The sequence below is a fragment of the Scomber japonicus genome, chromosome 12, assembly GCF_027409825.1.
Source record: "Scomber japonicus isolate fScoJap1 chromosome 12, fScoJap1.pri, whole genome shotgun sequence".
Lineage (NCBI taxonomy): Eukaryota > Metazoa > Chordata > Actinopteri > Scombriformes > Scombridae > Scomber > Scomber japonicus.
In genome coordinates this window covers 30,070,171-30,083,120 of record NC_070589.1, presented here as the reverse complement: position 1 = coordinate 30,083,120, position 12,950 = coordinate 30,070,171, and the positions used below count along the sequence as shown (strand labels likewise).

The window sequence follows — 12,950 nt, the reverse complement described above, 5'->3', positions numbered from 1 at the left end:
GAAACTTTAGAAAAAAACTTCTAGCCGATGTTGTTATAATTATGTCTTTCTTTTTTTTGGGGGGGGAGTTTGCTGAATATATAAAAAAATCTAACAATTTTCATTCAGATTTGGTGGAAAGTAAGACATGATTTCATGATTTTTAAATGGATTTAACCCTCATGTTGTCCTCTGGTCAAGGAAGGAAGGAAGGAAGGAAAGCAGTAAGAAGGAAGGAAGGAAAGGAAAGGATTAAGGAGAGAGGGAGGAAGGAAGGAAAGGAGTAAAGAGGGAAGGAAGAGAAGGAGTAAGAAGGAAGGAAGGAAGGAAGGAAGGAAAGGAGTAAGGAAGGAAGGAAGTGAGGAAAGAAGTATGGAAGGAGGGGAAGAACGAAGGGAAAATTAAAGAAAGAGGGAAGGAAGGAAGGAAGGAAAGGGAGTAAGGAGGGAAGAAAGGAAGGAAGGAAGGAAGGAAGGAAAGGAGTAAGGAAGGAAGAAAGGAAGGAAGGAAGGAAGGAAGGAAAGGAGTAAGGAAGGAGGGAAGGAAAGGAGTAAAGAGGGAGGAAGGAAGGAAGTGAGGAAAGAAGTATGGAAGGAGGGGAAGAACGAAGGAAAAATTAAAGAAAGAGGGAAGGAAGGAAGGAAGGAAGGAAGGAAGGAAGGAACAGTCAAAACGATGGGGTCAATTTGACCCGGGAGGACGACAGGAAGGTTAATGACTTCCTAACAAGCAGAGAGGGGTGCTATCCGGCCCTTTTCCTTCCTGTGTTCTTTTCCTTCCTTCCATCTGTCCTTACTCCCTTTCTTCCATCTGTCCTTACTCCCTACCTTCCTTTTTTCCTTTCTTTGTTCCTTCCTTCCTTCCATCTGTCCTTACTCTCTTTCTTCCATCTGTCCTTCCTTCCTTTCTTCCCTCTGTTCTTCCTTCTTTCCTTCCTCCCTTCTGTCTGTCCTTCCTTCACTATCTCTCCTTCCTTCCTTTCTTCCTTCCTTCCTTCCCTCCCTCCATCTTTTTAATGATCCGGCCCACATGAGATCAAATTGGTCTGTATGTGGCCCTTGAATGAAAATGAGTTTGACTCCTCTGATATAGAAGTTGCAGAGTTTAAATAAGAAAAACAAGATATAATCTGAAACTCAAAAAGACTCTTAAATCATGTTACAGTATATTTTATATTTTATATTTTCAGGATGTTCTTTGACAGACCGCTTCAGTGTTGCATTGACCATAAGTAACAGTACGCAGGGTTTCCTGGAGGCAAAAGATGAACAGACAAGCAGCAACATCACAGAGAAACTGAAGGAAGGAAGTCTTTCCGTCTTTCCGCCTTAAAAAAAAAAAAGAAAAAGAAAAAAAAGAAAAAACACCCCCACACATTTTCATCCTCCACCCAAGCCAAAATTGAAAAGTCAGAGCTCACTGCAGACAATCAAAAGTGATGTTACCATGGAAACAGGCGGCAGCAGAGGATCACCAACAGGCGGGGGTGTGGGGGTAGGAAAGGGGGGTAGGAGAGGGGGGTGGATGGGGGGGGTTTGAGGGGGGGTGGGGGGGTGGGGGGGTGTTGGACTGAAAGGAAACGCCCCGCCTGAGATTCAAGCTTGACAGAGGGAGACAGATCAAGAGTCAGACAGAGAGAGACAAAAGAGAGAAAAGAAGAGATAGATGGATGGATGAAGACAGACAGAGAAAGAGAAAGAGAGATAGAGGGAAGGGGAGGGGGGGGGGGGTGAGAGGGTAAGGGGGGGGGGGGGGGGCATAATCCACGATAACCAAGCTAATTTTAAATAAAAACATTGCTCGTGCTTCGGGGGTCATTCTCGCAAAACATCTCCATCTACGATTTTAAACTCTACACACCAGAAAATTGCACATCATACAGAACATCTGGGCCCCCCCCCCCCTCCACCCAACCCCAACCCCCCCCCCCCCTCACCCCCTCCTCCCCCCTCGCTCATTTCTGACATGTTTCCTTCATCACGCCATACTTGCTCCCCCCCCCCCCAGGGCCCTGCAGGACTCTCACATTTATACCAAATACATACGAGTGATAATCATCTGTGGGATCATTTATGCTGTTTGTCCCTCCATTTTTTTTTTTGGGGTGGGGGGTGGGGGGGGGGTGGGGGTTGTGAATCCAAACTAATTTACATGTAATCTCGTTTCTGTTTCCGTCAAGTATAAAATTGAACTTAATTCCACAAAAGACAAAAGAATTAAATCAAGGTATTTCAGCTCAGATGTGACAATAGTGAAAGATAATGGAGTCCTATCTGCAGCAGGCATGTGTGTGTGTGTGTGTGTGTGTGTGTGTGTGTGTGTGTGTGTGTGTGTGTGTGTGTGTGTGTGTGTGATGATAAGAGTATCCTGACGAGCATCATCATCGTTGGAGACCGGGTGCGTCGTGTTGGAGCCACGCTGTGCCGAGACATCAAACAAACTCCAGTTTTTGTGATTGTGAAGTTGTCTGATAGAATAAAGATGAGCACGACGTAACGCCAACACCTGGACGGTCACATGATCACATAGAAGGTGAGATGGGGCTGATATTTAACTTTTTAAAGGGAAACTCAAAACCTACCTGCTCAGCCTGGCCTATAATGAATCATTTAATACTTTATAGTCTTTTAATTTTACTCTATTGTGCTTCTGATCTTATTAATATTCATTGATTCTATAGTTTTATCTTCTTATCAATTTTATTTGTCCATTTCTTTCGTCTTTTAATCTCTTTCTTAATCTATACTGTAGCTTCAGTCAAGCTTTTTCATTAAACTCCATCTTTTATTTTACTTTACTTTTGTCTAATCTATTTTAATCTAATTTTTTATTTGCTCTCTGAACATTTTCTCTTATTTAATTCATTCTTATTTAATGATTTATATATTTTATTTACATTTTTAAGAAGCATTTGTATTTTTCTTTTTTAGCCCAGCTTTTATTAAACTCTTTTTAATCAATTTTAACCTTTTTTTTTTACTCTAACTTTTAATAAACATTTTCTCTTATCCTCTTTTATTTTACTTGTTTATTTAATTATTATTTTTATCTGTTTAATTATTTATTTTCACTTATTTTATCTAAATTTTTAAGCCTTTTTATAATTTTTTTTGCATGCATTGGTCTCCAGTTTTGTCTTTTAAAAATATTATTTTTTTATCATTATTATTATTATTTTATTAATGTTTTCATTCATTTGACAGGCACAAGTACATACAATGAGAAATAAGGACTCCTTTTTCAAAAAAGTCCTACATAATTTGTTACACATCAACACACATCCTTTATTCTTACCGTATAGTTTTTTTATTTTTTTATTTTGTCACCTGTTCTGTCTTATTATCAGCTTGATGATCAGCTAAATGTGAAGCACTTTGACCAAAACCAGTCTGTATGAAAGGAGCTCTATAAATAAAGTTTTTATTGATTGAATGATTAATTGATATTTAAGGTTAGTCCACTGTATCTGAGCAGGATTACATCATTTATTTTCCCTTACACTGTTTTCATTTTCATATATACTTGTTTTTTATTTGAAAAGCTAAATCATCAGACTCCAAAAAACACACCTGCTTAATGTGAACAGACGGTAAAAAAAAAAAAAAAAGAGAGAAGAAGAAGGAGTCTTACTTCAGTGTGGACATATTCTCACAGAGCACAAATCAAAAATCATCAAGACGGAAAAAAGAGGAACAGACAGAAGGCGTACGAGAGAGGAAGCGACAGATAGACGGTGGGAAGAAGAAACACAAAAGCGACCGAGAGCGAGAGAGAGAGAGAGAGAGGAAGGGAGGCTCAGCGAGGAACGGAGGGAGGAGGGAGGAAGAGGAGGAAGAGGAGGAGGAGGAGATCGAATGCAGTCAAGCAAACCATGAGCAAGCAAAAAGGAGAGAGGTCATCTCAGGTCACCGGGCACAGCGAGGGGAGAGAAAGATGAAGGAGCAGAAAAGAAGGGGAGGAGAAGAAAGGTGGGGGTTGGAGGGAGGGGGGGAGGAAGAGGAAGAGGAGTAAAAGAGGGGTGGGGGAGGGGCGGGGGAGGGGGGGGTCCATGAGGCCCCTTCGGTTGCAGAATCACAGTCTCCAATGATCACTTTTGTGACTATGCAACTGGGCTTATATTACTAGCTGCAACATCACAAAAATGACACTGGCAACCGCTAGTTAGCTGGTAAAACGGAAGGGGGGGGGTGGGAGGTGGAGGAGGAGGCGTGGGGGCGTGGGGGGGGGGGGGGGGGGGGGATTTTTTAAAGCAATGCTTCGGCTCAGTCAGTCAGTCAGTTGTGAGTGAGGTTAAAAAAAAAAGACTAAAACATGCTAGCATAAGCATGAAAGAAGAGGAGAGAGAGATTTCATCCGACGCTTGTATCCTCGAACCATCAAAGTGAGGTGAAGAAAAAAAAAAAAAAAAAGAAAAAGGAAAAACACATACACACACACAAAAAAAAAGCCTCGGTAATAAAAGTGAAAAATCTCTCTCTTGGCTTTCTTCATTGTGTTGTGACCCCCGCCGCCCTGTGAGTAAAGGCAATATTTCCAAACTGATGGTGGGTGGCGACGCCCACCAGTCCGCTTTTATAATAGCTGCCACCACAAACTCTCACTCTTGATATGTCACCTAATTGATGTGAGCCAGCAGCCACGGCAACACCGAGTCTATATATATATATAAAAACCCGACCGAGTGTTGGGGGGGGGGGGGGGGGGTCTATCGCTCGAAGAAAAAATCCACAGGGCCGAGGCGACTCCCACCTAATAGGCAATACAGTACATCAGTTTAAAAGAGGTCGAAGGGGAGAAGGAAAGGGAGCGGATATAAAAGCGGTGGAGATAAAGGATCACTCCGGGAGAGGTCCCTGAATGCATCTTGAATTACGTTGTTATCGACTACGGTACAAAATGCCCTGGATATTTGAGGATATATAGATATTTTTTTTCTACCCCCGCTTCTGAAGGGTCATGAGTCACAACTCCTGGAGATGTGAGAGGTTTTTGAAAGTTATGAATGCCGAGTGATGAAAAGCCACTGAAGGGACAAACAAGTCAGATACTTTCTGTTCCTTTAGGTAAAAGAAAAAAGGAAAAAAAAAAAGCTGTATTTCAACTTTAATAACTCAAGAAATCATAAAATAATGAAGAAGAATTGCACCTTTGACTTTGATGTTCAACACATTTATTTTAAGAGCTTGTTTTGTAAGATTGTAATTTCCATTTCTGACCTTTTTATACTTCAATTTTAAGCTTGTGGATTCCTACATTTCCCAGAATACCTAACACTACAACCTTTTAACAGCGTGCATGGACTTGCTGTACATCAGGGGTGTCAAACATGCGGCCCGTGGGCCAGAACCGGCCCGCCGAGGGGTCCAGACTGGCCCACTTTCCTTCCGGTCTTTTTTTCCTTACTTCCTTCCTTCTGTCCTTTCTTCCTTCCTTCCTTATGTCCTTCCTCCCTTCCTCCCTTTCTTTCTTTCTTTCTTTCTTTCTTTTTTCCTTCTTTCCTTTCTTCGTTCCTTCCTTCTTCCATCTTTCCTTCCTGTCTTCTTTTTTCCTTCCTTCCTTCCTTTCTTTTTTCCTTCCTTCTTTCCTTCCTTCCTTCCTTCCTCCCTTCCTTCCTGTCTTCTTTTCCTTCCTTCCTTCCTGCCTTCCTTCTGTCCTTCCTTATTCCCTGTCTTTCTTTTTTCCTTCCTCCCTTCCTTCCTTCCTTCCGTCCTTCCTTCCTTCCTTCTTTTCCTTCCCTTATTTCCTCCTTCCTTCCATCTTTTTAATGATCCGGCCCACATTAGATTAAATTAGACTGTATGTGGCCCTTGAATGAAAATGAGTTTGACACCCCTGCTGTAGACATATTGCAGATAGTGACAAATCTTAGCGGCACTGAAGAGACCAGACTATGTTTCAACAAGACAACCATGAATATAAAAAAGTACATTTTCAGCAACTATAGCAGCACACTTTTCAAATGTCTCTTTTTGTCTATCTACAAGCGGAGGACCTCTTTACAAATATATGTGCAAAGAAAGCAAAGACAAAATGAGGTATGAGGTGTAACCAGGCTTTTAAAGAAGTGGACTGTGGCTAAAAAAAAAAAAAGCATCATACAAAATGTTCTCCTGCTATCAAAGTGTATTATTCTCCACAGGCTGCTTCAAAAGTTTCTTTGAGGCTGTCTTAAAACCCACAATGCCGCCGTCGTTATCAACATACATTAAAAGCCGGCTTAAATGCTTCTTTGTGTACTTCAAATAAAAAGGAGTTCCAACAAAGTCTTCAGGTAATAAGTTGGAGAAAAAAAAGTCTTTATTACTTGGCCAGCACAGAAAAAAATGTTAAAAACTACTTTGTGTAACTTAGTCATGCACACATGCTAGTGGCTAACGCTAGCTGGTGGCGGTTCCTTGAAATATGTTGTCCTTGCAGCTGTGGCTGGGTGTGGCTAGGTGTGGTCACATGACTGCTACTTCCTGTGCTAGTGGCTAACAGTAGACTTAGTAATGACAAAGACCACAGCACGGATTTGTGTGGGTGCATTCCTGGCATTTAACTCAGTCACGCACACATGCTAGAGGCTAACGCTAGCTGGTGGTGGTTCCTCAAAGTATATTTACGAATTTCGGGAGTACAACTAGTAGTATTCGTGGTGGGAAGCCAGTGAAGGATTGTGTCCTTGCAGCTGTGGCTAGGTGTGGTCACATGACTGCTACTTCCTGTGCTAGTGGCTAACAGTAGACTTAGCAACGACAAAGACCACAGTACGGATTTGTGTGGGTGCATTCGTGGCATTTAACTTAGTCACGCACACATGCTAATGGCTAACGCTAGCTGGTGGCGGTTCCTCGAAGTACGTTTGCGAATTTCGGGAGTAGCCTACAACTAGTAGACCAGATAAATTGACCTAGACCTAGATAGATTGTGTCCTTGCAGCTGTGGCTGGGTGTGGTCACATGACTGCTACTTGCTAGTGTTACTATGCTAGTGGCTAACAGCGGACTTAGCAATGACAAAGGCCACAGCACATATTTCGGAGATCAATTTCACGAAAACTGCATCAATAACTTTAGTTCAGAAGTCTTTTTTTTTTAAAGGTTCCTGAAGGAGTTCCCTACCTGCGGAAGTCGAGGAGTGTCCGGCTAGTCTCCGGCACGTTCTGGTTCAGCCAAGTCAGGAAGTGGAACTGAGTGACCGTCCGTGTCTCGTTGGTCTGCATGTTCTTCAGGTAGAAGCTACGGACCAGGAAGTCATCGCACCAGATGTGTTCGGACACCAGGTTAACCTACGAGGTCACACAAGAATTCAACGTTCTTTAGGCTCGATCACACTATTCTTAATCTTACTTGATGTCATATTTATGCGTAGAAAATTGAGATAAATGAGAGTAAAAGTCCCCAAAATCATTTATCAAAGGTACTAGTCTGTTTATAGTAATCATACTAGTAACTATATTCTACTGTAAAAGATTGGTAATAATAATAATAATGCATTTTATTTAAAGGGGCCTTTCAAAGCACTCAAGGACTCCTTACAAGGCACATATAACACAACGACAGTACATCAAACAATATAAATCAGGTAACATTTAGTGCAAAGATAAAGAATAAATATGTATGTGACTACAAAGTGCATTAGTATAATAAATAAACATGAATGAAGATTTGCATAGTTAGTGAGAGACAGAGTAGGCCACTCTGAATAGGTGCGTTTTCAGGCGGGATTTAAAGGTGGAGACAGAGTCTGAAGTGCGAATGTCAGGTGGGAGAGAGTTCCATAGAATGTCTGGTAGGAGAGAGTTCTAGAATGTCTGGTAGGAGAGAGTTCCATAGAATGTCTGGTAGGAGAGAGTTCCATAGAATGTCTGGTAGGAGAGGGTTCCATAGAATGTCTGGTAGGAGAGAGTTCCATAGAATGTCTGGTAGGAGAGAGTTCCATAGAATGTCTGGTAGGAGAGAGTTCCATAGAATGTCTGGTAGGAGAGAGTTCCATAGGCGGGGGCAGATTGGCTGAAGGCTCTTGACCCCCATGGTGGTTAAGTTGGCAGATGGGGCAAAGAGCTGGTTGGCAGAGGAGGATCGGAGAGTTCGAGAAGGTGTGTAGATATGAAGTAATAAGTGGTATGGATTGGATAGATTGCTGGCTTGAGAAATAATGTCATTATGTCATTTAATAGTCTGCAATAACCTTTTGAAATAAATAATACAGTAAGACTTTTTATGGCCTTTACAATCTTTCCTTATTAAGGTCACATATGCTGTTGGACTTGTCTTAACCAGTCATTTAAATAGCAGTGTTGCTCTTTAGGAAGATGAGAGAAAAAAAAAGACTTTCTCTCAGAATCAAAATGATGATGATATGATGTTACAGTTAGATTTAGAAACAATAACCCCTGAAATGATGGCGAATGAGTCACTTTACCTCGTAAATGTGGTAGAGGTTGGATCCCTCGTCGGGCCAGTAATGGTAGCACTGCTTCACCCCGCTCTCGACGAGTGGCGTCAGCATAACGATGACCACGCAGCCGTTCTCCCATACCATCTACAGACAGAAACACACACTGAATAAATAAGACTACACACATTTTGGATACACACTGGAAAAGCAAGCATCCCTAACAGGAATGAATTAATATTATTTAAAAAAAAAAGAACACACACACACACACACAGGGCACCCTTAGGGCCCTATGTGTGCACGTGCCTGAGGAGAAGGCAGGAGAAAAAGGTTTGGAATTGTAATCAACCAACTAAATTAGAGATTATTGACGGCAGAGAAACTTCTCTAAAAAAAAATATTAAAAAAACTACACATGCCATTTCTCTAAAGTGCAGCATCTATTTTTCATCTTTCTTTTAAAAAAACTCAAGTGCACAAAGCTGTCAAACACTCATGCATTTCTAAAGAGTCGGAGCTGCTGCGTTCTTGAGGAGGAACTTGATTAGGAACAAGATGATTAGAACAAGATGTCACACAAAGCTGTACAACACTTCCCCCAAACTCTGCTGACAGTATATTAGTCCAATTATGTGCTATTATTTTTGGAGTGGTAAATGCTTTCAGGGTGAGAGAGGGTCACAGCGGATAGAAAATTAAATCTCACTTTGAAAACCAAGCACATGTTTACCACGTTTCAAACTTTTGGTAAGAAGTAGGGCTGTCAGCGTTAACACGTTAATGGCGATTAGATTAATGCAATCCATAACGTGTTTATTTCTTTTAATCGCATTTTAATGTTGCAAGCCTTTTTGTCCCTTCTACTCCCCCGTAGACGGCTCCTCTAGCTGTAGCGCTATGCTTTGAAGTGGCCTCCTGCAGTAAACCTACCGCGCTGATGGAAAGTAAGAGAGCTACTTGACTTTTGAACGGCTTGTTTAACTTTAAAACACTTCCAGACGCTTCAGTTGACAAGTCAAAAGTAAAATGCAACCTGTGTCAAACGGAGTTTAACTACCACCGGAGTACGTGGAGTTTGAGTTAGCACCTCCACGCTAAACACCCAGGTGCAGCCAAGCCAGCCTCAGCTCCACCAAAGGACCATTTTGGAGTGTGGGAGTCGCAGCAGAGCCGTGATTGATTCCCAGTTAAGACACTCTGGTAAGAAATGCTTTACATTATGGGCTTAAAACTGCCTTCAAATGGAAAATAACAGGATTTTAAACATGCAATTCAAAACGCGATTAATTATGGAAATTCTGCGATTAATTGCGATTAAAAAATGTTATCATTTGACAGCCCTAGTAAGAAACTAACACAAGGAAGTCAAGTGTGGAGGCATGTAGAAGTATAATTGCTGTCGGAGCGAATCCCTTCCCCTTCCCCCCTCTGGAGATCCATCGACTCAGATTAGAGGTAACAGTCAGCCCGTTAATGGAAGCCATAAAACAAAACCCACAAAACCTTGCTCAACTAAATAACCTCCAAAAACCTCCTTCCTTCTTTCATTCTTTCCTTCCTTCCTTCCTTCCTTCCTTCCTTCCTTCCCTCCTTCCTTCCTTCTTTACGCCCTTCCTTCCTTCCTTCGTCCCTCATTCCTTCCTTCCTTCCTTTCCTTCTTCCTTTCTTCCCTCATTCCTTCTTTCCTTCCTTCCTTTCCTTCTTTACTCCCTTCCTCCTTCCCTTCCTTCCTTCCTTTCCATCTTCCTTCTTTCCTTCCTTCCTTCCTTCCCTCCTTCCTTCTGTCCTTCCTTCCTTCCTTCCACCCTCCTTTCCTTTCCTTTCCTTTCCTTCCTTTCTTCCATCCTTCTGTCCTTCCTCCCTCCCTCCCTTCCTTCCTCCCTTCCACCCTCCTTTCCTTTCCTTCCTTTCTTTCCTTCTTTCCTTCTTTACTCCCTTCCTTCCTCCCTTCCTTGCTTCCTTCTTTTCTCCCTCCTTTTCTTGCCTCAAAAAAAAACTTGCTCAACTAAATAACCTCCAAAAACCTCCTTCCTTCTGTCCTTCCTTCTTTCCTTCCTTCCTTCCTTCCTCCTTTCCTTTCCTTCCTTCCTTCTTTCTTTCCTTCCTTTTCCCCCTTCCCCCAGCTGGGTAATTTTACTCAGCACACACACACGGTCATATTTTCCTGCTGGCAGTCATATCCTCACAGCCGGAGGGTGGGCCGGCTCTGGAGATCCATTCGACTCAGATTGGAGGTAACAGTCAGCCCGTTAATGGAAGCCATAAAACAATACCGCTCCCACATCATCATCACCATCATCACCATCATCATCATTGCATTAGATAATCAAGATGGCCGCCCCTGCCATTCAGTCAGGAAGTCAGGAGAGCCAGGAGCGCCGCCACACCTCGACAGTGATTTAACCTGATGTTAATTTGCAGCACGGTTGTGAATTACTTGCACCGCCGCACACACACACACACACACACACACACACACACACACACACACACACACACACACACACACACACACACACACACACACACACACACACACACACACACACGCTGCTGCTTCACTGATTGCTCTCATGTATCTAAAGATGTGACGGTGCACTTTTCTTTTTTTTTCTTCTTCTTCTCTGAGAAATGGTGTTAATTTGCTTTAGCTGACAAGGTGAGAACTCGGCTGGGTTTTTAAACTTCAGGTTTGTTAAAATGCTAATTTTATTTATACCCCCTTATTAATCCAAGAAAAAGAAAAAAAAAGAAAAAGAAGTGAACTGCACACAAGGCGTTTTTTTTTTTTTTTTTTGGAGGATTGCGCTGAATCACACAGTCCTATGTATTAACTCCACCTAAGCTGTGACTCTCTCTCGCTACAGGAGGGAGGGAGGAAGGAAGTAGGGAAGGAAGGAAGGGAGGGAGGAAGGAAGGAAGAAAGGAAGGAAAGGAGGGAGGGAGGAAGTAGGGAAAGAAGGAAGGAAGGCAGAAAGGAAGGAAAGGAGGGAGGGAGGGAGAACGTAGGGAAGGAAGGAAGGAAGGAAAGGAGGTAAGGAATGAAGGAAGGGAGGAAGGTAAGGAGGGAGGATGGAAGGAGGGAAGGGAGGAAAGGAAAGGAAAGAAGTAAGGATGAAGGAAGGGAGGAAAGGGAAAGAGGAAGGGAGGACAGAGGAAAGAAGGAAGGAAGGAGGGAGGGAGGAAGGAAAAAAAAAAAACCTTGGCTCAACTAAATAACCTCCAAAAACCTCCTTCCTTCCTTCCTTCTTTCCTTCCTTCCTTCCTTCCTCCTTTCCTTTCCTTCCTTCCTTTCCTTCCTCCCTTTCTTCTGTCCTTTCTTCCTTCCTTCCTTCTTTTTTTTTCTTATAGGATTGCACTGAACCACACAGTCCTATGTATTAACTCCACCTAAGCTGTGACTCTCTCTCTGCTACTTTGCTCAAGGGCACCTCAGCAGTTGTTGTGTAATGCGATGTACTGCTCAGTATGTGGTGTAATAACTTTGGCAGCTTTAGATTAAGGAGGGTGATAAGACGAAGAGTAATACGGGTAAAGTCGACTGGACCACGATGGAAAGAGAAGCTCGGACGCTGAGAGGCCTGTAAAGCACAGAGAGGACATTTAATGAACCTGAGCTGAATCCATGATGAGCAGCAGATCTGCTCTGAGACGCTTTCACAATAAGATTAAACCTTTGCTATTAACCCTCCTGTCTGTCCTTCCTTCCTTCCTTCTTTACTCCCTTCCTTCCTTCCTTCTTTACTCCCTTCCTTCCTTCCTTCTTTACTCCCTTCCTTCCTTCCTTCTTTACTCCCTTCCTCCCTGCCTTCCTTCCTTCCTTCCCTCATACCGTCCTTCCTTTCCTTCCTCCCTCCTTTCCTTACCTCAAAAAAAACCTTGCTCAACTAAATAACCTCCAAAAACATCCTTCCTTCTGTCCTTCCTTCCTTCCTTCCTTCCTTCCTCCCTCCTTTCCTTTCCTTCCTTCCTTCTCTCTTTCCTTCCTTCCTTTCCTTCTTCCTTCTTTCCTTATTTAATCCCTTCCTTCCTTCCTTTCCTTCCTCCCTCCTTTCCTTGCCTAAAAAAAAAACCTTGCTCAACTAAATACTGTAACCTCCAAAAACCTCCTTCCTTCTGTCCTTCCTTCCTTCCTCCCTCCTTTCCTTCCTTCCTTCTTTCTTTCCTTTCCTTCCTCCCTTTCTTCTGTCCTTTCTTCCTTCCTACCTTCCTTCTTTTCTTTTTTATCAAAAAAAGATTCCAGTGTTTCAAAGCCTCTTTCCAAAGGGGTCGGCATTCATCACACGACGACCAAAGAGTGTCTCTCCTCCCTCCTCCCTCCTCCCTCCTCTCTCCTCCCTCCTCTCTCCTCTCTCCTCCCTCCTCCCTCCTCACACCTTTCCCAGTGTCAGAAATGAGGGGGCTGCATCCGACAATTTTAGTAACTTTCTGAAAAGTCCAACTAGTGTGCCCACTTCACACAGCCCTCGGAGAGTGTGCAGCAGAGTTGTGAAAGTACACAGGGTTGAAACTTTCCTCTCAAGCCTCTTTCACAGCTGAATTACTGAGAGATCAGTGAGGCGGTGTGATGGAGCCGAGCACGGTGGCAG

General features: G+C 42.9%; 1 protein-coding gene across 1 annotated transcript in view; it reads right to left on the bottom strand.

Annotated features, from left to right (window-relative positions):
• The window catches only part of LOC128369736 (receptor-type tyrosine-protein phosphatase N2-like), a 158,011-nt gene that overhangs the window by 29,622 nt on the left and 115,439 nt on the right, over window positions 1-12,950 (bottom strand). The window contains exons 8-9 of the mRNA XM_053330812.1: window positions 8,386-8,505; window positions 7,083-7,249 (exon numbers count right to left, since the gene is read on the bottom strand). Of these exons, the coding sequence (XP_053186787.1) occupies window positions 7,083-7,249; window positions 8,386-8,505 (287 nt within the window). The remainder of the gene's footprint in view (window positions 1-7,082; window positions 7,250-8,385; window positions 8,506-12,950) is intronic.